The sequence below is a fragment of the Lotus japonicus genome, chromosome 1 (genome assembly GCF_012489685.1).
Source record: "Lotus japonicus ecotype B-129 chromosome 1, LjGifu_v1.2".
Taxonomy (NCBI): domain Eukaryota; kingdom Viridiplantae; phylum Streptophyta; class Magnoliopsida; order Fabales; family Fabaceae; genus Lotus; species Lotus japonicus.
Genome location: NC_080041.1, coordinates 135,674,703 through 135,701,482, shown reverse-complemented (window position 1 = coordinate 135,701,482; position 26,780 = coordinate 135,674,703). Strand labels below are relative to the sequence as shown.

The following is a 26,780-nucleotide window of genomic DNA, read 5'->3' as shown; positions in this document are numbered from 1 at the left end:
TTCCATCTATTTGTGGTTTACTATCATAACTCAATGTAAAGATCGCCCCGAGTTTTAAGGCATCTCATGCCCTAACACTAACAAGCTTTCTACATAATGTACTTGGAACTACTTGTCTACCGTTGTTCTAAATGATTTCACTTCTGTAAACCACTTCAGGTACCAAAATCACTAATAACAAGAAAGGTATAGCTTTTGGGACAAACGTGTCTATACATGAAGTCCAACCTAGCACATACACATAGAGGATCCAAGTACCACATTATCAACTCTGTTTTCAACACCAAATCAAAAACACAAGAACTCGCGCAATAGCCAAAAGGAAAAAAGAAAAAAAAACGAAACCCTTAGAATTAATGTTGCTTATAAATCTGTCATAACCATCTAGTTGATCCAACAATATTTCTACAAGTTCCACAGTCTCTATAAACATGTCCACTAATATAAAAACAATCTAGGGAAGACAATTAGTTATATTCCAAACAATGAAGCTAGAATCATAACTGCTGTGCAAATTGAGTATATCATTATGATCAGCAGAAAGGGAAATTCCAGCAGAATAACACTAGGAGCACAAAATAATTATACTCAGGGTTTTAAATTATGATTTTGGCGTCACCGCAACAGCATTGCGACTGCAGTTGCGGCCACATCAAACAGTATTGTCTGCAATTCCACAACCGCAACTTAAAACCCTGATTCTGCTTTCATCAAATCTTTGCCCGTTTTGGGGGTGGTGCTGCATCTACTGCTTCATCTTCGTTGGTAACTTCAGCTCCACCATCTATTTGCTTGTTGCTTGCATCCTTGGAACTTTCTTCAGGCATGATTTTCAGATTGCTATTATTGCTTGTTAACTTGTCATGTTCCTCATTTGAGGTTTCTAAATTGTGTATTGGAGAAGAAGGTAGCGCCGTGTCTGATAGTGCAGCAGAAGGCACATCCGAAGGGGAGGAGGGGCCCTTAACCTTGCTCTCAACCATTCCTCTCTGTTGCTCAAACATCATCTGCAGATGTTTACCTTGGTTTTCAATTTGAATCTGTAAGTTTCGTTGAATCTGCATAACAGTTAGAACATGAGAACATGCCAAAGCTTAAGATTGCTCTCTTCAGTCTTCCCAACAAGAAAGAAAGAGAAAGCTAATAAAACTCTCCTCTGGATTACACAGTGAATCTCAAAACTACTAATAAAGTACCTCAAGTTGTTCGTGAAGCCGCTTCTGGAGTTCCATCTGTAACCGTAATGCTTCAGTGATCCCCTTACTCCTGCAACCGAAATCCGGAGCATGTTATTGAGCATTAATGTTCAAGATAAGAGAATCTCATGGAATTATGGTTTCTAATCAAAATAAGAAAAAAAGTATCATAGCAAAGGGGAAAATCAAACTTGTTTGGACCATCTAATTTGTACCAATCTGCATTAGATTATATTTTAAATTCAAAAAATATATAACAATAATGAGTGAATAGTACATTCTGCCACAGTGCCATGCAAGAGCAAATGATCCACACCAAATAACAGAAATCAGTGGACACATGTTGACGAATAGCTAAAAAGTGATATAGATAGACAACTCACGTTTTCAAGTCTAACGATTTCATTTCATCGATTGAAGTAATTTTTGCCTCAGAAGTTCCTGCAAGTAGAGAAGAGGATCCCATTCACATTCTTACTCTCATACTTTTGAAAAAAGAAAAGAAAAGAAACTTCTGTGTGATTCTTATGTACATAAATGCTAAAGAAATCGTATTATTAAAACGTAACAAAAATAATAGGAGAAAAAAAGCATTTAACAATTAACCCTTGTTTAGATGAGAGAAAAGGGGAGAAAAATTCAAACTTCGAAATGATGAGAAAATTTTGACTTTTTGTTTTATAACTCTTTCTAATCTTTACATCTCATTTTTTCATCAACAAATCAGAGACATTTTCCAATTATTAAAATTTAAAATGCCCGTTTCCTCCATATTTTGTTTCTCTCAATCCAAACATAGGGTCAAGAAAATAAAAAAGCACAAGACAAAAATGCAATTGATATTGCAAACAAAACATCTTAATTGAAACTTCAAAAACCCAAAAATCAGAACAATACTTGGTAATAAACTTGATTATATGAACAACATAAGTCATAAGTACACTTTTTCATACCTTCTGATGACTCAGGTTTGTATCTAGCGGTTCTATATTTCTGAAATTAAAAGAACAAGTAATTTTTCGAAAAACATTAGATTAAATAAACTGACACACACCCACAAGAAGTTTAAGAGGAAGATAAATCATTGATGTACCTGTAGGTGGCTTTTTACATGATAGATGGTAAGGCCCTCGACTTTCATCCGATTCAAAACCCCCTTTGGCGTAGCCTCTGCATGTTAACATCATTAGATGACAAGAAACATTCGAGAGAGAAAGTCAAGAAGTATGAGAGTAATGAGAAGCAAACATACTCTCACTACCACCAAGGTGATTGACCGCTTCCACAAAGGCCTCATGAAGTTCTGGAGTCCAACGCATTCTAGGCTTAGATTGTGAAGCAGTTGATGCTGAATTAGAAAGACCACTAACTTCTCCAGATGATAGCTGCTGCAGCGGGGAAACCTGGATTGCCTGCATTAAAAGTGTAGGATATGTTTTTGTGGCTTGAACAATAAAAATAGACAAATAAATAAAATGCACCATTGACAAAAAGTACTGTACACATAAAAATAGAATTCAAACTTTTAAGAACCACATCAACAGCATAACAGGGAATAGGTGATGAAGTATATACACAAATGCACACGGTGACAATAAATTGAAAATAGAACTCAGCATCAAAATGTACCAAAATAAATCACAACACTCTCCATGCAGAAAGCTGAAAAAAAGGGAGCTTAAATATAGAGGACTGCATTTTTTATGACTATGTCCATAATTATTGAGATTTATACACATTGTTTAGATTCTGTTTGGATGCCCGTTAGAGAGTATGAAAATGAAAAAATAACACATCCCGAGACACTTCTTGTTGAGGTAACAGCTTCCTCATTCAACAAAAAGTGCATCGGTGTTATTTTCCCGTTTTCATACTTTGTAACGGGTATCCAAACAGATTAAATTGACTTGTTTTTCATGTGCCTCAATAACAAGTTCAAGTATGAAAACCATGGCTCTTAGACCACAAATGAGACATCCGGGAATGGGATTCCACCTACATGTTCGATTAATTTTACAGGTAAGAGAAAGCAATTACAGTACCATTCAAAACCAGCTTGAGAGACAAACCTTTGGCTTTGGTTCTGCTACATTGTCATCACCAAGAAGCTGACTCCAATTTGGGTGCTGCGAATCATCAATTGTCATTAGTTGATCAACCCACTCTCCAAAATCAGATCTCTTGACATTGTCATCATTCATGTAACAAGCACCGTTTTCCACTTGATCATTCTGGACCAAAACATTGTCAGGAAAACTAAGAATATCCTGAAATGGATCCGGTCCCCAGGAAATATCGTTTTCTTGAGGGTGAGAAATCAATGCCGTTGAATGTATTTCGGAGGTCACATTGCCACCTAATGTTGGAGAAATGAATGGAGAATCTCGATATTGCCTGTCATGCTGTGAAACAGCATGAAAGCGGATATCACCAGGACATTCAGCAGGGGATGAAAACATCTGTTCACCACTTCTGGTCATATTCGATGATGTAGCTTGTTTTGAGGCAGGATTTGCAGCCAGATCTCTTGCAAGGAAAGAATCGGGTGGCTTCATATACTTGTTCTCAAGGGGAGAGTGAAGAGCAGGCAAAGATGACATATATCTTCAGGCTCCCAAGTGAATCAGTTTGCCAGTCCTGATTTCAATATATAAAAGCAAGTTTGCAAGTCAGCTAATGTAAAGCAATAACAAATTATCTTCACCACCAAAATAAGTGGACAAATGAGTGCTTGTTTGAATTTTTTTACACAAATTGATTCTAAAGACAAAATCAATTCTCAGGAGAAGCTTATGTGAGTAGTTTCAGGGTTTCAAAATTGACTCTGAGGAAAAATAAGTTAGTGATACACAACGTAAAACCAGGGTGAGCCAAAATCACGGTCGACAGAAACAGCTTCCCTTAGCTTTTGGGGATGTCCACCATGATTTTAACTTCACTGTGGTTTTCCACGTGTATCCAAACATGCGCTTAGATCCAAACATGCTTTTATACAGCAATTCAGAATGCTATTTTTTTAATATCTCAATTCTCAATAGTCAACAATATTAGCTTGTTGTTCATCTGAGGAGACAAGAAAAAAACAGATAGAAAGGAAGTAATGCAACAAGTTATCCAACACCCATGTACATCAAATTTTCACAGATATAGTTGAAAATTTTTACAGAAATTATATAGGTGGCAATGATGAGTTGCAATTGATACAGAAAACCAAGTCCCTCAAAGACCAATAACTCCAGGGGAGGGTTGGTGGGGTGCCATCCAATTGAAAATTTGCAACCACAAATTAAAGTAAAGGAAGTCATAATCGTTTATTCAGGCTACCCACCCAATTACAGATCAAAAACACAGTCCCAGATTTAGAGAAATTTTCAACCATGGACTTTACAAAATTCAACATGAAACATAGAAGTTGATAGATGAAAGCTCAAATTAATAATCTTATCTGAAAGTACAACCAAGCAAAACAAAATCATAAAAAATGAAGAAAGTTGGTGCATGATTATCATGGAGCAACAGAGCTCTCACCTGTAAAACGATGATTGCTTCGGAATAATGAAAAACCAGTAAACAGAATCTGAAAAAGCTGCAAATCCAGGGAAAAAGGGAAGGGTATAAGAACAGAGGAAGAGAAGAAGGAGAAGGAGTTGTAATGACTAAAATGCACACGTAATTGGGTTTTGTCGTGTTTAACTCAAACAAACAATCTCGGAAACCAAAACTCGGTCACTCCCTCGCAGAGTCCCAGACTCTTGTGTTCGTTGATTGATTCTCTGTTTCTCATGATATCATGATTAGGTTAGGATTTAAGATAACCTTTCTCTTCTCTCTCTCTTGTCATTGGACAAGTGAAGAGAACATTGTATTTGTATCCTACGGCTCACACGTGCGGGTTTTGTTTGTTGTGGGCCGTCAGTAGGACTGTTTATGGTTCTCTGAGAACCGAAGCTAACCAAGAACCGAACCGAAAATCGAACCGTTTAAGAACCGAACCTTTAAGAACCGAACCGAACTCGAACCTAAATTGAAAAACCGGTTCGGTAACCGAACCAAAATATCAACTACCAATTCAGGTTCGGTTCGGTTCGAACCATAGTATATCGGTTCGGTTCGGTTCGAACCATCTATAAATATGCATATTTTACCGAACTGGTTAACCAAAATTTGTAACCGGTTCGGTTCGGTTCGAACCATACTATATCGATTCGGTTCGGTTCTCTCGAACCAAAATTTTGGTTCAGGTTCGGTTCGGTTCGGTTCAAGCAAAGAACCGAACCATGAACAGTCCTAGCCGTCAGATTATGGTTAGAGGGTGTTTTGTGGTAATTTGTTATTAGTTAATTCCTAGTTGCCATTTGCAAGTTGTTGACCTTGAGAGGGAAAGTAAATAGTGATATGCAACAAATTTCCTTTACAAAAGAGTGTGTGTGAGACTGAGAGAAAGTAAAGTAAAGTGCATGTTGGGTGCTAGTAGCTAGTGATGATGTTATATGAAAGGACAATTTTGATGTACACATTTGTAGCCACTAATGTAAATTTATAAAATATGAGAATACTAATAATTAACATGTGTTGGCTCAGTTGGTAAGATGAATTTTTTCTCAAAAAAGTGTGTATTCGATTTTCACTGTTGATGTGAGGATTGCGCTTAGGGATGACAACGGGTCGGGGTCGGGTTTTGCCTTTTCCAAGCCCAAACCCATCGGGTTTGGGGTTTCTCCAAATTCGTTTTAGCCCCAAATCCACGTTCTAACCTAATTTGAGCATAGACTTTTTTGTAAAACAAAATGCAACTTATATTATTTTGTTGTGAAAAAACCGTTTATATTTTTTTACAAAAAAAATATGGTATCTTGTTGTTGTTTTTTTTTTCAAATATGATTGAACTGTTTACAAATCAAGTTGTTAACATAGTGTATATAAAAGGTCATTTTGTAATTTCATATATATTGTTTGAGTTTGGGTATGAGTTTCACCAATACCAAACTATATCAGATTTAAATTGGGTTTCGGGCGAGTACGTACCTACGGGTTCGGGTTATATTGCCATCCTCAGTATGGTTGATGAGGTATATTTTGGCCTATGGACTTGCTGGTGTTGAATATATCTAGACTTTTTTTCATAAAAAGTTTCGGTAGGAAGAGAATAAAAATAAATATTAAATGTGATACATAATAATATAATATAGTGTGATAATTAAAGAAAGATAGAAAGAAAGAAATGATATTTGTGGATGTGGATATTATTTAAGTGTCTATAGAAGATATGAAAGGGTGCTAATGAGTGGTATCAAGTGAAGTGTGAAGTGAAACCGGACGCATGTCTATATGGGTCCAGCCATTGTTGATGTCACTATCAAACCCCTTTTTGAGAATTCATGGTCACACTTCCTCCGTTGCTACTTGCTGCACTATATGTCAATTTTGTGAACAGATAAAAAAAAAAGGCTAAAAAGTATTTTTTACCCCTGATGTTTTAAGTTTGTGCAAATTCTGCCCCTATCTATTTTTGTCGATGTTTCTACCCCTCATATTTTCAAACAGTGCACCGTCTACCCCTCACGGAGGGGGTAGACGGTGCACTGTTTGAAAATATGAGGGGTAGACGGTGCACTGTTTGAAAACATGAGGGGTAGAAACATCGACAAAAATAGAGTAGGGGCAGAATTTGCACAAACTTAAAACATCAGGGGCCAAAAGTGTTTTTTAGCCTAAAAAAAAATGAATGGAAGCTATATGCTATGCTGTCACCAGCAATCCTTTTCCACCTTAATTATTATATAATAACTATTATTATTGTCACATTCAACTTAGAAAGTTCATTTGTTCTTGTTATTCTCAAATCACTAAATTAGTGAAGCCACACGCCTTGACTAATTAGAGGTATATACAATCAAATTTCATAGAAATAACAAGTCTTTCACCAGAAAGTGGCGAAGGGAGTTTTTGTTTTTGATTCCTACTAGACACTAGACCAAGTGCGGTGAATCTATATTATGATCTATTATATACCTATCTATAAATATGGCTATAAATGGAACTGTGTGCTTTAATGGTTTTTTTAGGTTTCATGCTTTAATGGTTAACATTTAAATTTATTGGTTATTATATTTAATTATCTATACCTTTTTTTAGATCATACCCGATAAAAGGTACACATCTTGCAAAAATTAGTCTCTTACCGATGATTTTTTTCATTCACAAAAAAACCTACCTTCCCAAATGTATTAGCGATGTGTACGTATATATAGGTCAGATCTGGGAGATTTTAAGGAGAGAGTTTGAGGATTTTTATTGATTTATGGATTTAAATAATTTTGTGTGAGAGTTTGAGAGTTATGATGAAGAAGAAGATGGATGATGAAGAAGAAGAGAGGATGATAGAAGGTTCTGGGTTTTTAATTCTATTTGATTTTTTATTATTTTTGTTTCATAATGGGTTGATGAAGAAGGGGAGGAGTTTTTGGTGAAGATGATGGAAGAAGGGGGATGAAGATGATGAAAGAAAGAAGAAATGGACTAAAGTGAAAGAAACTTAGAAAGATAATGTTGACTTTTATTAATTGGATTAACGTCTGTTAGAGGGTTTTAACGTCAGGGACTAATATGACTGATTTTTGCCACATTTGGGGACCGCGAGCCTAATAAAATTCTTCCAGGGACGATTTTGAAGTCGGTGGGTACATTTAGGGACCAATGTGACCATTTACCCAGGGTCCAAATGATGCATGTACGAATACGCAGTATGATTGTGTGCCCCAATCCACGCGTCCAATACAATGTGGAGGGACCAAGCGAGTCACAAGGAATCTGTTACTGTTGCCATGTCCCTTCCCTATTATTGAGCATCTATCAGGCCCCAGCAACAACTCTCACAATCATTCCAATTTCCACACACAAACTAATTTGATTACTAGTTGAAGCTAATATTCAATTATTACTTCATCCAATTTGGCTAATACTAGAGACAGTGATGGCAACTCTGGAAGCATCCAATGAAGCCATGGCAACTGTGGCAGAGAAGGCACCAATAACTGCTCAGAGGAATGTCCCTCATGAATTGGACACCAAGCTCCCCAAACCCTGTAATCCATTATTCTCTTCCTTTCAAGTTCTGAAAAAATTATACATTTTGTGGACATTTTCTGTAAGATTTTCATCTAATTAAGGACCCCATTGGAGGAAAATTTAATGGGATCATGGCTTTGGTTTTCGTTCTTGTTGTTTTTCAGATATGCCTAGAGCCTTGACTGCCCCTGATACGGAGAATATTAATGGCACATGGGGCCACAAACATAATAACATGTCCGTGCTTCAGCAGCATGCAGCTTTCTTCGATCGTGACAATGATGGTATCATCTATCCATGGGAGACATATAGAGGTATACTACTCTGCATCTTTGTGCATTGTTCATTTGTTTGTATTTGTTAAGGTTTTAAAATTCTTGAAGTGCCTTCTTTTTTTTCAATTTTTCTATTAGTATTGATTTGATCATTGTGTATGTTATATGATGTCAAGGAAATACTTTTCATTGTTGTTTTCATGATTTTGCAGGACTCAGAGCACTTGGTTTCAACGTGATTTGTTCCTTCATATTTATGATTGTTATTCATGTCGCTATGAGTTATTCTACTCTTCCTGTGAGGCCCTCTTAACATAAATCTGGCCTATAATCTAGTCAATGTTTACCTTCCTTTTATTACTTGCTTACACATGTTCTGAATTTATAACACAGACATGGCTACCTTCACCTTTTTTCCCAATTCACATAAGAAACATACACAGGGCAAAGCATGGAGGTGACTCAAGTACCTATGACACTGAGGGAAGGTAATTAAGTAATATCTAGAATCAGTGCATTTTTTTGTGAAAACCTACAATTGATTCTAAAAGAGTAACTTTTCCGTGTTAGAACTGATTCTGAAGAAAAATAAGTTGATCCAAACATGCTATCAATATTTGTGGATGAATTTCCAAACATGCTATTAGTGAGTGGTAATTAACATCAAAGCTTTCTGGCTAAAACAACAACATTGTAGGTTCATACCAGCAAATTTGGAAATCATGTTCAGCAAGTATGCCCGTGAGGTGCCTGATAAATTGACACTGAAGGAGCTGTGGCACATGACTCAGGCAAACAGTGTTGCATATGACTTCTTTGGCTGGTCTTCTCTCTTTCTCTTTCTTTTCCCTCATGTTGCATTGCATGCACAATTTACCTGTTATTTAGAGAATGCTAAATTACAAGTTGGTGAATTAATCAATTTGAACAAATTGCAGGGCTGCAAGCAAATTTGAGTGGGGAGTTTTGTACATTCTGGCAAGAGATGAACAAGGTTTTCTGTCAAAAGAAGCTGTCAGGCGTTGTTTTGATGGGAGCTTGTTTGAGTATTGTGCTAAAGTGCAAAAGGGCACAGCTGGAAAGATGGCTTGAGAGCTTCTACATAATTAGCACCTTTGAATCAGTTTATTTTTTCTTAAAAGTCACTTCTAGCATTGAGAAGTTACTCACTCACACAATGAACGTCCATTTCAATGTTCCATCCTATGATAAGTGTGTTTTTGCAGTACTTCATGTTCACAAAGATGGTTGTGCTTCAGGGTCTTAGAGCTCAATGAGTTGAAAGAACAAATAAAGTTAGGAAAATGCATTTCTTTCCATTGACTTCTTATTGCTTATTACGTATGTAGACGAGTCAACTGAATTGGAATACCATTATATGATTTTTCTTCAGTATATAATAAGTTTTTTTTTTATAATGATGTTCTAAAATTGATTTTAGATACTAGATATAATATAGAGTTTCTAAAGTTCATTATGGTAATAACTATACTCAAATCACCGATTTTAGTATCTGTTTTAAATTTCCTCGCGGTGACAAAACCATTTAATTCTATTTTACCTTAGCCGATCGCTCCTTGAATCATTTCAAAATTGTGCAATTTTTTTCATGTTAAGAGCTTCTCTAGCTGTGAAAGAGTGGTTGACATAACAATTCTTTTTGCTAGAGATGTGAAAGCATTGAAGGGTCATCGCAACTACCAACACAAACTGAATTCAATGCGCAAACATGAATTGAACTTTTCTTTTTCCCAAATTTAGATATGCAGAAATATATATCTCTATCAAATTAGTTGTTCTCAATTTGTTGCAACATGCTGCTGGCTTATTCAAAATTTGATAAGTAAAATGATCATGCATTCGTGAGATCCGTCAACACTGGGTGCTATGGAAAAAAGCTGTGACGCGACACGGAGCCTCCACGATATGCACGACTTGCGCAAATATGGGTGCCCACTAGGGTGGTCAATTAACAAATTGGTCCACCGGTGCTCCACTATTTAAAACCGTTAGATCTTGGAATCAAAGAATATTCTATAGATGAATGGTTAGGATTAAAAGGGTAATAAAAGGGTAATGTACTTTTTCTTATTATTAAAAAAAATTCTAAGATTTTCATATTTCAAATTCACAAATTTCTCCAGATTCAATCAAATTCCAGATTTTCAGATTTCTTCAAATCACTTCAAATCCCAGATTTCCTGTACCAAAACAAAAATTTCCTCAATCACCATTTTCTACCTTCTTCTCCAAATCTTCATCACCGTATGTGGGTTGTGAAGGAAAAATGGGTTTTGATTTTCAACTGAATTGAATGAGAAATCTGATGAAAACTAAGTTTTAGAGAATTGAAGCACGTTTAGTTGCAGATAAAGAAAAAAAGGGATGAATAAAAGTTGCCATTGTTACTGGGTGCTAATGATGTTAATAACTAAAATCCTTTGAGGACTGGTTCTTCATCTTCATCACTTCATCTTCTTCAGACCCAAAATTGCAAGAACTGCCAGATTTCAAGCACAGGGGATATGCTCCAAACCAAGGTGGTCTCCTCTTACATCTCTGCTCCCAGTTCCTTCAGCTCCTCACCGGCAATTCTAACACCAAGCATCGATGCTGGCGGCGGCGGTTCTCCTACAGATCCCTAACCCATACATTCAAACCCTAGAATCGAAAAAAATAGAGTTAATCGAGAGAGTAAGGGACACCAAACACTGAAAATCTGAGAGAAAACAAGCAAGGAAAACCACGGTTGAAGTAGGGAACCAGCAAGAGCTTAAAAGAGAGGTTTTTGAAAGGGAGAAGCAGACCACAAAAACAGATATAAGAGAATGGTACTTTTCCCATGAATCCCGTCCACCATCGGCGGCCGTTCGGTGAGATTCCGGCGTAGCCCCGACTCCTACACTTCACACCACGCGTTTACGCAACCTCACGCCCCGTAAAAACACACACGTGCCGCCGGTGGAAACAGAGATTTGAGATCTAGAAAGAAAATTGAAAAATTGCAGTGACATCGTTAGGGTTTGGAATTTCTTTCCCTTACCCTGTTCTGAGCTCCTCCTTCGTGTACGACGCCAAGTTGAAGGTCACGTATTGTGAGTGATTGAAGATGTCGTTCGTCAGTCGCCGGTTGATGGAGGAAGCATCATCGGATCCGAACATCGTTTTGTTCTTCCAATCAGATCTCGTGCTTTTTCTCTCTAGAGGTCTTCAGTGTTTCTCTCTGAAGAGGATAATTGAGATGAAGAAGGAAGAAGGAAGGCTGTGGACGGGTGGTGGTGCCGCGTCTGTGATGAAGAAGAAAAGGGAATTCTGAGAGAAGCGTATGTGAGAGGTGAGAGGGATTTCTTTTTTTCAGAATTAATTTTTTTTACATATTTTTATTTTGTAAATTACCACTATGACCCCTGGTCCACCGGTGGACCAATTTGTTAATTGACTACCTTGTGGGCACTGCAAATATGTACTCAGTTTTTCCCCAACTATATTAGTGTGTTTTCAGTTTTAGACATAATTGACACCATTGGATGAAATTGTAGTCAGTTTCGTCGTTGAAATAGCATCATATCGCTTGTACATGCATGCATTAAACAACCAAATTACTAACCGTTGAACACTTGGATTTTACCATGCCATTGGAAAGTTCCCCTTGGTGCCGTTACGAAAGCATCCTAACCACATGCAGCTGCATTCTTTTCTCTAGCTCGCAACACATGCAGTTATTCTTATTATATACAACCATATTATTATTATAACTCGTAATTAAAACAAACTAATTTGTCATTATTTTCATAGTTAGTTCATGTCTCCAAATCACTATGATAAAGTATTAGAAAGGCAATCAACTAAATCATAACCAAAATTATCGCGTTGTCTTCAATCTCACGCTCATAACCCAAAAATAAAAGGTCATGACATTGCCATTCGTTTCCAATATAATGAATTCAATCAAATCAATCAGAAAATGTAGAGATCTAGAAGGCCTCCACCACCCCTTTTTCCTTTTCACGGCGGATGAGCGTGGTTTAGTTGTGAACACCACCATCACACCCCACCTCTCCCCGCCCCGTTAACCGCCACAAACCGGTGTACATTTGGATTTCCGTTCAATAAATGCATCATTGATTGATTTCAACGTGATTGATTTCTCCGCATTGAATTTAATTTAAAATTCAATAGAAATACAAACACACACCACCAATCATCATGTCCGCGCTTTCTTCAACGTCCCCGTTTCAGTTACTTGAAATCAACATCATTGCGGCGCAAGACCTAGCCCCGGTTTCCAAAGCAATCAAGGCCTATGCGGTTGCGTGGTTGCGCCCTGAGCGGAAATTGGCCACACAAATTGACCAAGTGGGGCACACCAACCCCACTTGGAATGAGAAGTTTGTCTTTCGTGTTGACGAGGAGCTTCTCAACTCGGTCATCATGATCGAGATCTACGCCTCTGCTTGGCTCCGCGACGTCCTCATTGGCACCGTTGGCGTCCTCGTCAGCAACCTCCTCCCTTCTTGCGCCCGCTCAGGGAACCGGAAACCGAAGCTCCGGTTTGTGGCCCTGCAGATTCGCAGGCCCTCCGGGAGGCCGCAGGGGATTCTCAACATCGGCGTCGCACTCCTCGACAGCACCATGAGGAGCATGCCGATCTACTCTGATCTCAGCATCTCTTCCGTCGGGTATTCCAACCTAACGGACGCCAACAAGAACAAGAACAAACCAGATCCAGAGGAGACCAATGAAACAGATTATTCAAAGTTCATGACGCTGCAACGATGCCAGAGCGAGAAGAATGACTCGACCATCAATGATTACACCTACCACGGTGCCGTCGGGAAAAACGGTGGTGGTTACGTGTTCGACGCGCAAGACTCGGACATCGTGGTGGTTCGGAAAGGGGGTGTTGAGTCGATATGCTCCGACGTGGGGCCATCGCCGTCGGTGGTGGCGGCGGCGATAGCAAAGGGACTGTATCCTGTGGCGCAGACAGTAGAGAGCTACTCGGCGGTGGACGTTTGGTCGGAGAGTAACTGCACAGAGGGAATGAAGACAAAGATGGAGAGGTGGAGGATGGAGTTGACGCCAGCTTACGAAGTGTACGACGCAGATGAAGAAATGAAGAAGAAGTTGAAGCAAACGCCGAAGCGTGCGACGAAAACGCCGGGAAGGGCGAACCAGCGGCGTGGAAATGGGTTGTTTTCGTGTTTTGGGACGGCGTTTGGGTGTGAGTTTTCAGTAACTTGCGGAGGACATGGGCGGAAAAAGAAGCGGGGAAGCGGCGGGAAGGTTCATCTTACGAGTGCATCTGAAGTAACATTTGATGAATCTTCTATATAAATGATTGATAGTCCGTTTGAATGCAAGCAAAAAAGCACTTATGAGAGTTTATTCAATACATTTTCAATAGATAAAATTTAGTAAGTTATGATAAGCTAAGCTGGTATTCAAAAGGGGTCTAACAACATGATGTTTATATAAATGATAGAGTAAAGTACACTCACCCTCCCTTAAGGTTTGTTAGAATTACACTCCACCCCATTCTTATCTAAAATCTACATCCCACCCCATTTTATATAGAGGCAAATTTAGTGACGAAAAATATTTTTCATTAATAATTAGTTATTATTTAAATTGTTAATCAATAATTTCAAAAAAAAAATCAATATAATCCAATAAATTTAAAAATGAAAACATCACAATCCTCCTCATTCTCTCAATCGCGTTTTTCCTCCGTAAATTCATAATGCAAATTATGCAATAGCACACCTGCCCGATTTACAAACCATATCTCGAACATAGTGAAACATGCTTGTGTTTTCATATTTGGTAATAATTCAATTTTAATCAAAATAATCTCTTTATACCTCCAATTTTCAAAATTGGGTTGTAGGCCAAAAAAGCAACACAAATGGGTGAAGAAAATAGAGAAACAAAATTATGAAAATATGAAGTGGATCTGAGGTTATTAGAGCCCAACGAGGCGGTGGAGCATCGTTTTTAACAAAATCCAACAATATCTAAGACCAACAGAGCGTTCGCTCACAACTTCAAGGGGTGAAATTCACAAGAAGTAGTTGAACAAGTGGCTTTAGGGATATGCGATTCACGTTCTGGGGTTCAGTTTGCAACAAAACTTTGAGGCATGGAGGTGCCATGAGGTTTCACATTGTGGGACAGTGGAGCCGTGTTAAAGGGAGTAAAGGCTTGGTGGTGGCCGTTTGTGGTGAGAAATATGATTTGGAGATAGATGAGACGTGGACTTAACAGACAGAGTGAATGGTTTTTTTAAATTTAATTCAGTAAAATTATTTTCATAAATTAATGTATGATAGTGTATATGCATTAAATTTATTTAAATTTTTACTAATTAGTAATTAGTTTTTAGTAGTGAGGAATTTGTTTTCGTCACTAAAATTTGCCTTTATAAAAAATGGGGTGGAGTGTAGATTTTTAAAAAGAATGGGGTGGAGTGTCATTCTTGCAAATCTTGAGGGGGGTGAGTGTATTTTACTCTAAATGATATGATATGAGGTAGGAGTACTTCATCTGGAAATATATGTCAGGATGCTACTAATTTTGGGGTGTTGGCATGGAGTAGTACAGATAGTAGATCTCTCCTCTTAAGCAATTCTATTTTTTTTTCTTTTATTTTTTCCATTTTTTTATCTACAGAAATTGTACACTTGGCATTCAATTAATTGAATGTGGATTTTGTCACAAAGAATTGCTTAGATCATAAATCTTGATCTTTTGTCGTTTTGTGTTATTTTTAAGAAAACGACATTTCTTTGTAAATAACATAATGTAAATTACATTCTGATCAACTGCAATGTTTATAATCCTTTTGTACTTGTAATTTAATATGGACTGTCCATATTAGCTAGTCCTATTTATGCTGTTATTGGTTCTTTAGTTTAGTTTCTTTTATGTTTGATTCTGATAACACTTGTATATATTTAGGGGTTAAACTCCTTGATTTGGACGCTTTAACTATCTTTGATACTTATAATTTGAATTTCTTGAGAATTATTATTGTAAAAGTCCTAGTCCTTGGTTGTACTATAAAAACTAAGCCTAACATTTTTGTGGTGCAGACCAGGCTTCATCATCCTCTGCAAAGATGGTGATTGAAGAGGGATTAGTTTTTGTAATGATATGAGCATTATTGAATTTATTCCTGCATCAATTCTATATATAAAATTTGACTTTTCTTTGATAGAAGCAGCATCACCTAACTAACTCTTTTGAGGTCTAATATGAATGCTGCCAAATTCAATCAGAGCCCTCATTGAAGTGAAAGGTATGAATGAAGAACAAGACAAGGCCCAATTTGCAAATAACAAACTTTTTTGGACTGAAATCATAAATTCTAATTTTGTAAAGTTACCTGCTATAAGAGGTCAATTACCCATGACACAGTACACCATAGAAGCACCGTATTATTCTCTCCTCTTCTTCTTCCTTGTTCAGACTGTAACAAAACCCTAAGGTTCACAGAGAGCGACGCAAGCTTCTCGTGTTTCTTCCGATCAGCACCGTGCAGAAAATCAAAACGCGGCGTTTCTGGAGTGAGCAGCGAGAATCTGGTACACTGGTTTTGAAATTTCTTCTTCTCAGGTGCAATGGATTGGGGTTTTGTGCATAAGACATGGGATAAATGGGCTTCTACAAACATTGGTTATTCTGGTGAGCAACATTTACCTTTGAAATGATGCTGAAATGCATAAATGTTCTTAGCTGTGATGTGAATTTCACCATTTTTGAAAATTAATTTGTAAATATTGTTGAATGTTGACATTTTTCTGATCCTTGTATGTTCTAGGTTATCCTTTGAAAGCTGCATTGCTAATCAATTATGACCCAACTGGACCGTCTCGCTTGTTATCTACAATGTAAGAAGATTAATTTATTCTTGATATGAATTATTGTTGTTTTTTGGTGTTTGGAATTGGAGTCTCTGTATTTGAAGCTGTTAGGTTTCAATTTTTGATGCACTTTTCTTCATATGGAATTTTTTATCAACTATCCTGACCTGTGCTTTCATGATTATACCAATTTATAATGATAATGGATTCCATTGATACTAGTACTAGTTTAGCTTGTTTGGATTAAGTATTGAACTTTCTAATCTAATTATTCTCAAAGGGAACCTCTTAAGTACATGTAGTTGTAAGTTGTAACTTAAAATAAGCAAAAAAGGATGAACTGATATCATTATTTCAAATATGCTGCTTGACTGATTTTCCTCCATCAAGTTCCCTGACCTGCTTACTATCTTGCTTCTTGTTCCTGTTCAATAGTTTATATCACACTTCATTCGTGGCAATTAAATGCAATCGCGTGCCTGGTTAGTATATCTGTATCTGTTCAGCTAAGCTGTTATGCTGAAGTTGTTGCCGCTATTCCATAAGCAATCAAATTGTCATGTTACATTGTTTTCTATCTAAATAAGAAATAGTTGTAAGTTGTAACATTCTAAGTTATTCTGTGGTTTTGTTTGAAAATCTCTTTTTAACACTGTTAGAGGTTGAGGATGTTTAAGTACTTGTTTTTGAATTTTTTTTAACATGTTGCCTGCTAAGATTCATGCTGGCTTTGTTAAATCATTACTGTTGTGTATTTGGACGTTTGTTTTTGTTATTTCTAGAAATATTGGATTTATCAATTGGGCTGTTGGATACTGGCAGTGCTGAACAAGAAGGAATGAAAGCCAATCCCATTGAATTGAGCCACTTTGTGAACTTCATCAAACACAATAAACTCCAGACAGAGAACTTCATTATTGGGTCCAATCAGTGTAAGCTTAAACTTAGCTGCATTTAGTTTGCGTAAATAATGACTTGCTGCTTAGTTTGGGAGAAGGTGTATTCTGGTATTTATGTTTTCTGATTTCTTGTTTATATGCTCTCTACTGGAAGGACATTTTCTGAATATTGAAGAATATACTATATTTTTGTCTCCCCCATACCTAGGTAATGAGTAGTTTAGGACTCTGGGAGACTTGGGCTAGGTTTAACAACTGTAGCATATATGGTCTTGATACTTTTGTTTCTGATTGTGCACTAGTGAGGGATTATGCAGCTGTGAACTTATGCTGCCATAGTGGTTGAGGAGAGAATAACAAGAGTCACACGTAATCACGTATTGCTCAAGTATATCTTGCGATATGTGAAAAAAACTCATAATCCTGGGAAGTTTCCATTAGAATGATAGGGATCAAACCCCTATAAGGAAGGTCTATGCTAGGAGATGCAAGCAGGGGAGCAGGGAATAATTCCTTTATTAGCTGTTAGTAGTTTTTCTGTTATGTTATTCTGTTACTAACCAGTTGTAGAGAATAACTAACTACTTCCTTATAACTGGGATCATTTTGGGGGAGTGAATCTGGAAACTTGAATTCCAGGTGCAATTTTTCTTATTTTCTTTTTTCTTTCTGTTTCTCTCATTCTCTGAGAGCAGAGTTCAATCAATCACAGTTCTTCTATTTTCTCTCTTTTTTCTAAGTCAGAGTCTATCATAGAAACCTTTAACAAATTTAGAAGAATCACAACTTCACAAGTTAAACGCTTGTGGACATGAATGCATGTGCGCGCATCTTCATATGCAGCTAGCTTATGCACCTTCTAGTTTAAATCCTTCTGGTTATGGGATGCATGATGGACGGTCAACATTTAGATTGAAGTTTTAAGTCTAGGCCAATTATAATGGTGAATGCTTAATTCTATGTACTCCTTTTAGCTTCATAGAATTAATGGTGAAAAGCCAAATAAATACGAGCTATATTGAACATTTTTCTGCAGGCTGTTTAATTATTTTTGTGGTGAATTTTGTGTGTTTGAATTAGTTTATTTCATGATGTATTCCCTAAATTTGAAAACGTGATTATTCCCTAAATTTAGGTTTTCAAACATGCATTAGTTTTAAATTTGAAAGTTCACAATGTTCTGGATTGCAGTTTGCAGATGGTAAGTTGATGCATGTTATTACATACATGATGGTAATGCATGTAGTTAGGTTAATTCCACTTCTGTTGCATTGTCTATAACTTTATTTACTGCTATAGTACATTGTAGTTCTCTTTGCATACTCTACTGATGGAAATTTGGATGGCAGACTTGGTCACGTCGATTCACGAGAATTGGTTTAGTGCAAGGTGCATAAACACATTAAAGGCTGCTGGGGAAGGTGCAATTGTTATGCAAACAGCAGCATATATCTTGGTTGCTCTGTAAGCATCTAATTCTAATTCTGCATGTTTATCATGTACAAATGCACTATGCCTTTTTTCTCTCTGCCTTTGTTCTCACTTATCTCGAGTTTCACAGGTATGAAGGTTCGATCGGTCCAGCATCTCGTGCAATGGCAGCTGCTGATCAGTTAACTTGGCAATTAGGGCGAAAAAATCTGTAGAATTGTCCACGTCGTCCAGATATGTAGCATGCACATGCCTTCGGTTTTTCCCTTCCAGTTTTTGTTCAGACTGTTGTGGCCAAGGACTATGATCTACGTCCTTAAATAGGCGAGTTCATAGATATGCTTCCAATGTTTTTAGATTTTCTGCGGAGAAGTTATTTTTGTGGGGTCTTAAGTGCAGGGAACTCATTTGCATTGTTATGATTAAGGAAGTATATGAACTACATGATATTGATCTTCTCATGGCACATGATAGAGTTCTTACATGAGAGGATCCTGATCCATGTACTTCATGAGTATTGTAGATTTTTTCTTGGATAATTCATCTCTCATATGTGTATCTTTGGAGTTCTCCAATCCACGTTAAGCTGAAAGTTATTCATTATATATTTATATGCATAATTTCAACACAAACACTTTGTACCTTATTTTAGCCCAAATTTAAATTCCTTATTTTAATTTTTTATCAATCACTTAATTTTCATCATTTTTAAGGCACTAGGTAATAATTGATAAATCGTCTGTCAAATATAATGACCACTGTGACAGACCTATCCGTTGCAAGATACTTGTAATAGATCAGCCCGTCGCAAAATGCTAATTACAGACCTGTCCGTCGCAAATGATCAATTTCTCTTATTTTTAAAAAACCCCTTAATGCGGCGTTTTGTTCGAGGAAGTCGCCTTACGCAGCCATACAAGACTGAAACAGAGTATAGGTCATACACGACAGAGACAGAGACAGAGACAGAGAAGCTCGAAGTTTCTCAATTTCAATTCAAGTTTCAACCTTCGTCATCCCTTATTTAAATTCAACTTCCACAGTCCACCCCTCTGGAATTAAATTCATTCCAAAATGAAACCAAATCGTACATGGTACTGGTTGAGCTTGATAGCTTTTGCTCTAGTTTTCTGTGTTCAATTTCAAGGGTGTGACAGTTTAGGATCTACATCGAAGAAAAATGATGAAGCATATGTCACTCTTCTGTACGGCGATGAATTCCTATTGGGTGTTCGAGTTTTGGGAAAATCCATTCGCATCACTCGATCCAATAAGGATATGGTAGTTTTGGTCTCAGATGGGGTTTCTGATTACGCCAAAAACCTTCTCCGGGTAATTTTTTCCTTTCTCTCTGAAGCAATAAATGATGGGTATTCCTCAAAATTCAATTTTTATTTGATTTCTAATTTTAGCTCTTCATTTTGGTGGATTTGTATTTGAATATTTTTCCTTTTTTTGTGTAGGCTGATGGGTGGATAGTGGAGAAGATTAGTTTACTGGCTAATCCTAATCGAGTGCGTCCAACGAGATTTTGGGGTGTTTATACAAAGCTCAGAATATTTAACATGACTAACTACAAGAAAGGTAACAATTTTTTTGCCTTTTATGGTTGTGTTTGGTTTTCAGTTTGGTGGTCCGTTTGGGGCATTGGAATTCGAGATCACACATTCCCAAGCCCCAAACATGAAAGAAGCTATGGATGGACCTACGCTGGGTGAAAACACTTTCTAACTGAAATACAAGCAGACACTGTGTACCTTGTCTGGTTATGGAAATACATAAGGAGGGTACTTTGAAATTTCCATTTAGATTATGTATTGCCTTTGGAGTGGGAGTGTGTATTTCCTATGCAGTTTGGTTACCTTAAAGCTTTTCTTTTTTTTTTCTTCAATCATTATTTGTTGTTTATGTGTTGAATATGAATGTGCAGTTGTTTACCTTGATGCGGACACAGTTGTGGTTAAGAATATTGATGATCTTTTCAAATGTGGGAAGTTCTGTGCGAATTTAAAGCATTCTGAGAGGTTGAATTCGGGAGTCATGGTGGTGGAGCCATCTGAAACTATTTTTAATGACATGGTGGGCAAGATAAAAACTACTGCGTCTTATACAGGAGGTAAAACTCTTTTTGTGTGCTACTTTTAAATTCTATTGCTTTTGTTCCTTTGAATTTATTTGTTTTCAGTGATATATATGCCAGATGTTGATTTGAACCTGAACTCTTTTGAACAGGAGATCAAGGATTTCTCAATTCCTATTACCCTGGATTTCCCAATGCACGTGTTTTTGAGCCAAATTTGTCCCCTGAGATTTTGAATTCCAGACCCATTCCTGAAATGGAGAGACTATCAACACTGTATAATGCAGATGTTGGTCTTTATATGCTTGCTAACAAGGTACTAGATTATAGGTAATGAGAGGATGGTCCTTTCATTTTAAGGGATCAGAGTCAGTGAGGCAGTAGAGATATATGATGCCATTTTAGCTTAATCATGCTTGATCTGATTATTTGAGTTCAGTTAAGATGGAATATGTGCTAGAATTGGTTGGCTTTGTCTGAAAGAGTCGTACATTTTCATTTATCCCACATGTCATATGATGTAATTTTGATTTACGTGTGCTGTCTTTCTGAAATGTTCTTGCTGAGTTTTTTAATTGTTGGTACTTGGTAGGTTTGGGAACGTTATTTCATTAAGAATTCTTAGAACTCCAACCTATGCCTGACTGTACTGTAGCTTAGGAGTGAGGATTTCCCTACCATTTACATTTATAAAGACAACTTTGGTCATATCTCTAGTCAAAATATGGTGTACCTCAAGTCCTGAACACACTCCTCATGCCCAAGGCTGAATATCTGAATTGTTGCAGAGCTGAATAGCTCTTCGTGTCCCATCTATGGGTGACGCAATAAAGGATTTAGGGATAGGCCTTGATACCATCTTAGAACTTGAGCATGAGCTTAATTTTTCCTTAAAGTTAACTTAGTGTTGGGGATTGCCCTATCTTTTGAATGATTACTTTGTCCTATCTTTAGCCGATGTGGGGCCTCAACAAGGAGCGAGTAGCTCAGACTCGTGAAAATTTGTCTTAGATGCCTTCTTTTAGTGCACAGACTGAATTGGTTGTCTAGCTTCTGCAACTACCTCATGCAGGCTTACCTGAATAAATCTTAAATAATGAGTATTATGAAGGAGATTTCATACACTTAGTTGCATGCATACCAAATATATTTATTTTTGCATCTGAAAATTCTTTTATATTGCTTCTTTCAATTCAGTTGTCTAACGTTCTAATTACTCATGCTGATCTATCCAGTGGATGGTAGATGATAAGGAACTCCGTGTGATTCACTATACACTAGGCCCACTTAAGCCTTGGGACTGGTGGACATCTTGGCTTTTGAAACCTGTTGATGTCTGGCAGGTATTTGTGCAACTCATTTTCCTCTATTGGTATGATAGCTTGTAACAAAAGAATGCTGGCTTAGTTGTTCTTACCTTTGTGGGTTTTTCAGGATGTAAGGATACAGCTTGAGGAATCCCTTCCTGGAACAGGAAAGGGCCAAAATCCTAAGGACAATTTTCTTGTGAAGTTTCTCTTTATGCTGCCATTATGTGCTTTACTCTTTTGCTGCTACCATTCATTTATAAAGGTCAGCTATCATGGATAATCTTAGTGAATTTAGCAAATAGGGTTTCAAATAAATCTCTGAATATTGTAATTTGTTGCAGAATCAAGGGAACTTGAGTTCACTTTGTAGGGGCTCACTATGTGATCAAGTCAAACACCTTTATTATAGGATTAGATCAAGTGCACCACTTGCATATACTAGTACTTCAACATCAGTAACCAATTCAATCCAGCAGGTTGGTTTTCTCTTCTTTGTCTTTTGGCTTGGGATTTGGACCCTCTCATGTCAGGCCCTCGTATGACCAAGTCGTTTGATGAGAGAGACAAACACAATGCCCTGTGTAGAACCTCCTAAAATCCATTGGGCTTCACATTCTTTTCCGGCACAGGGAATTATGTCTATCTGTTTCGTCAAATTACCTGGTCCAGTCATGGCTTCAAATGAGAGGATGCATATCCGCTAGTTGGATATGCTTACTACTGACATTTATTTATTTCCAACATACTAACATTTATTTCTATGGTGTCAAGCAGTTCTTAAGTGGTGCTCAGTCAAAGGTTCCTGCTTATTTGGGTGGCATTTCTGTTGGTGTCTGTTTTATATCTGCAGTGGTGTCTCTAGGACTAGCTCTATCGATTGTTCCTCGGCAAGTGATGCCGTGGACTGGTTTGCTTTTGATGTATGAATGGACGTTCACAATTTTCGTTATATTATTTGGAGGTTATCTCCATTTGATTTATCACTGGGGAAGAGTCGTGGCATCTCGAGCAGCATCCTCCTTGTCAGATCCTGAGTCTTCAGATTATGATTCTGGAAAACGTATGTTCTCAAGAATAGTGCTTATTTTTGGTTTAGTCTTTCCTTTATTTGTTACCTTGATGTTATTTTAAAAAAAAAAATTCCAGTAACATTATTAATTCTGTGTCGGCACATTATCTGTATTTACAGGTCATCAGCGACAAATGTCCTCTTGTGATGTTACTACACTGTACTATGGTTTAGGGATGGCCTTGTTGGCCATTGCTGCTCCATCTTTGCCTTGTCTTTTTGGAATAACTGCCTTGTTTCCAAGGTAATTTGCAATTTGCGTTCTAATTTATTAGCAAAAAACTACTCATGCAGCTTGTATGATTTCCATCATGACAGGTCTAGTTAAAATACTTGAAATCATCTTTTTGGTGCAAAACTTGTAGCTTTGTGGTTCAGAAAGTAACTCTGTTCCGAGTGCCATGTCTTCATCATCACGGACTAATGAGTATTTTTTCAATTTTTAAATGTCAAACTTCAACATTAAAAGAATCTTCAATGGCCAATCTGCGCAGTTGTTTGATTGATAACTTGCTTGTTCTCACTTGAAGCAGAAGCATTAAAATAATACTAGTAAAAGTTAGAAGTAGGGCTACCTTTTTAATTTCTACATATTTTAGTTAATTTTTGTGGTTCTTATGTATGGGTAGTACTTTATATCAGCTTGATATCAATTAAGTGTTTTAATGCCTTACTTGTAAGGCCCAGGGACTCTTATAGTATGTTTGGATCAACTCTTCTTTCATCATAATCAATTCTTAAACCCAGAAGCTACCCACATAAGTTTCTCCCCAGAATTGATTCTAGCTTTTGAATCAATTGTTGAATGATTTCCAAACACGCACTAAGTCTCAAAGATCATATGTTAGGAGATGTTTTTTGGTAACTGGCTTATTAGTAAAAGATGTAGTTATACTAATTGCGATCTGAATTCCCTAAGAAGAGATGTATGTGAAGGGTCTTAAGCTTTTATTTTAAAAGCTTAACCTCAGTCCTTGGATGTCTGATCATTTACCTGAATATTAAAACAAGATTACCGAGAAGAAATATTTTCTTTCCTGGTTTGTTATACCAGAAGAATTAGCCATTGGCTGTGTTCGACACTTCTTCTCACACTCATTCGCTATTTCTTGGTAGAATCTTGTCTAGACTTTTGTAATCACTTATTTTTGTTCTTGTTTCAAAGTAGTTCTGGTATGAAAAACAGCATTTCTCAAACGTTTCTCGTTGAAGTTACACTTACACTTCATTTCTACTTTGAACAGGTTAGGTTTGATGGTTGCTGGGGGCATGATATTGGCATCTTTCATGACATACGCTGCCGAACATCTTGCTATCAGATCATTTCTTAAAGGCCTTGAAGAGTGGGATATTGCTCGGAATAGGAGCTTGTGTTTCTCATGTTGATTGTAATGAGGGGAAATGGTGATGTAAACCATGGTTGATAGTTCATTCCTTTAACCAGCTTACACATGCAGTTGTTCTAGTGGGAAATGTAATTAAGAAATTTTTGTATATCTAGCATAGGATTGTATTTTACTGAGGTTCTGTTGTAACATTATTGTCATTCTTTCAAAAAATGACCTTGTTCTATTGAAATTGCATATAACTGAGTCTCAAATCAGCTATACTTGGTTCTTTGGTTTGAGGTGTTGTCGGCAGCACAAACATGATCATAAAATATGATTTTGATTTTTGATATTGTTGACTGTTGAGTGTATTTTAGAGGGTAAATGGCGTACAATTAGCAATTTAATACGTTTGAATATTATTTTTGAATTCAAAGCTTTTTCTGTTTTATTGACACATTTGGTTAATGATTTTTAAACTAGTAAATTTGTATTTATTTCTAAATTGATAAATACACGTCATTGCTGCATAAGTAGTTCTATATTTCTTCAACCACATCCCTTATCAAATTCATCACCATCATTCCCTTTTCAATTCCAAAGGTACTTTTGTCCTATAATCAAAATACTACTATTTTGTCTCTTCCAACTTTTAGAAAGAGAATTTCATATTTATTTCTCTTCATTAATTTTTCTATTCTTCTCATACTAAGCAATACAACATTTTTACTATTTTTGTCCATTATATTAATTTTCAACTTATTATTTCTTGTCATTTTCCTGTATCCAACCAAACATCAAAAGAGCCGGTGATAGTGGAACCCGCATAAGAAAATTCTATAATGACCTAATCCACAGAAAATAAATATACTTTGAATTTTAGTGCAACAAGCACTTGGAAAGAAACTTTTTATTCATCATTATTGGATATCTTATCAACTACCACTAATTTTTGAAATTAACAAGTTTGAACATCGTACGAATATTGCTTCTCCCGTGGTTCATCGCTGTCACTCAGAACTAACATGTGATCAATGTATATTATGTGATAACCAGAAATATCAATCAATTATAAAATTAATGAAAATCACATTTTCAGACATTTTCAGATGTGGCTTGTTTAATTACCTTGATTTTCTTCATCATATATACCCTTTAACCACAACCTTACCTAAATAGATTCGTAATCAAGCCATACATTTTCTTTACAAATGTACTTATCCAAGGGTTAAATGTGCTTGTTTTGTAGTGAATTATTAGTTTTGATCTTTAAATTTTTTCTTTAAAATACATCATCAAATTTTAGAAATTCACATGTTTGAGTCCTTGAAATTGAGAGTTGAGAGGGACTAAAATCAAAATTTGGGGACTGAAAAATACAATTTTAAGACTGGAAACTATTAAAGTAGGCATTCAAAATATTTTTTCTTGAGGTATTGGTCCTCCAAAATATGAGTATTTCCATAAGTTGGGATGTATTTCAAAAAAAAAAATTGAAGGATCAAAACAAGTAATTTACTATTCTGTAGGGACCAAAGACATATTTAACCCAAGATTTATTTTTATAAAAAGAATAATTCATGGAAAATCAATCGAAGTTGGCTCAGAAGGCAAGAATAAGAGCAAACATAAGATGAAAGACGTGAAGGAAAGTCCTCAACCCAAACCAAATTGATATACATTGAAAGTATAAAGAGTTTTTGAGATACATCTAATCATATCTTGTAATGTTTTATTTTTCTTCTTATTTTAGTTTATTGATGATGCGGTAAAATCGTGAATTCTTATTGGATGTATTTGTACAATTTTTTTTTTACATTTTTCCTTACATAGTTATTAAACTCAATGGTAAACTGTAAAAAAAAAACTCAATGGTAAACTAAATACTTATACTTAGTTTAACTACATCTATCATATGAAGTTATCGAAGTTAAATATCATTCAGCTTGTCGTTTTTGCATTAGCTGACTCATAAACTAATATAATATTGTTAATCAGCCGGCTAATTTTGTTGATGGCCATCACTTTCCTTCAGGTGAGACAAGGTGACTAGATCATCTAGCAATGAAAAACAAAGCAGATGATGGACTAATTAATGGAGGGTAGAGTTTGATGAGATCATCCTTATCCTAAAAGTAAACCAAAGCGTGGCAGATCAGAACAATAAACTTTATAAATAATGATATTGGTGAAAACTACAAATCTTTGCCTTTTGCATTGGCATTACACTGAGAGCATTGTGGGGCGAATTAACATTTT

At 36.5% G+C, this 26,780-nt stretch overlaps 5 protein-coding genes across 5 annotated transcripts; 4 read left to right on the top strand and 1 right to left on the bottom strand.

The window, feature by feature from the left end:
• Positions 1-329: 329 nt before the first annotated feature.
• On the bottom strand, positions 330-5,040 carry LOC130731310 (protein PHR1-LIKE 1-like). The gene is made up of 9 exons (XM_057583553.1): positions 4,891-5,040; positions 4,725-4,782; positions 3,266-3,833; positions 2,449-2,608; positions 2,290-2,366; positions 2,150-2,189; positions 1,580-1,637; positions 1,197-1,266; positions 330-1,058 (listed from the first exon to the last, which is right to left on the bottom strand). Exons 3-9 carry the CDS (start codon positions 3,794-3,796, stop codon positions 711-713), a joined length of 1,284 nt encoding a protein of 427 aa, XP_057439536.1. The 5' UTR covers positions 3,797-3,833; positions 4,725-4,782; positions 4,891-5,040; the 3' UTR covers positions 330-710.
• A 2,914-nt stretch (positions 5,041-7,954) lies between these two features.
• On the top strand, positions 7,955-9,862 carry LOC130731308 (peroxygenase-like). Its single transcript, XM_057583551.1, has 6 exons — positions 7,955-8,281; positions 8,429-8,578; positions 8,752-8,837; positions 8,933-9,027; positions 9,237-9,362; positions 9,478-9,862. The coding sequence occupies exons 1-6, from the start codon at positions 8,170-8,172 to the stop codon at positions 9,629-9,631; spliced, it is 723 nt and encodes a 240-aa protein (XP_057439534.1). The 5' UTR covers positions 7,955-8,169; the 3' UTR covers positions 9,632-9,862.
• A 2,632-nt stretch (positions 9,863-12,494) lies between these two features.
• Positions 12,495-13,932, top strand: LOC130731307 (uncharacterized). The gene has a single exon (XM_057583550.1). It carries the CDS (start codon positions 12,746-12,748, stop codon positions 13,874-13,876), a length of 1,131 nt encoding a protein of 376 aa, XP_057439533.1. The 5' UTR covers positions 12,495-12,745; the 3' UTR covers positions 13,877-13,932.
• A 2,022-nt stretch (positions 13,933-15,954) lies between these two features.
• On the top strand, positions 15,955-19,342 carry LOC130731306 (uncharacterized). Its single transcript, XM_057583549.1, has 5 exons — positions 15,955-16,225; positions 16,362-16,431; positions 17,227-17,336; positions 18,653-18,767; positions 18,865-19,342. Exons 1-5 carry the CDS (start codon positions 16,162-16,164, stop codon positions 18,947-18,949), a joined length of 444 nt encoding a protein of 147 aa, XP_057439532.1. The 5' UTR covers positions 15,955-16,161; the 3' UTR covers positions 18,950-19,342.
• Positions 19,343-19,504: 162 nt separating this feature from the next.
• On the top strand, positions 19,505-24,781 carry LOC130731305 (inositol phosphorylceramide glucuronosyltransferase 1-like). Its single transcript, XM_057583548.1, has 10 exons — positions 19,505-20,066; positions 20,198-20,318; positions 20,665-20,850; positions 20,967-21,130; positions 22,050-22,157; positions 22,249-22,386; positions 22,466-22,600; positions 22,899-23,184; positions 23,314-23,437; positions 24,438-24,781. The coding sequence occupies exons 1-10, from the start codon at positions 19,809-19,811 to the stop codon at positions 24,577-24,579; spliced, it is 1,662 nt and encodes a 553-aa protein (XP_057439531.1). The 5' UTR covers positions 19,505-19,808; the 3' UTR covers positions 24,580-24,781.
• The last annotated feature ends 1,999 nt before the right edge of the window (positions 24,782-26,780 follow it).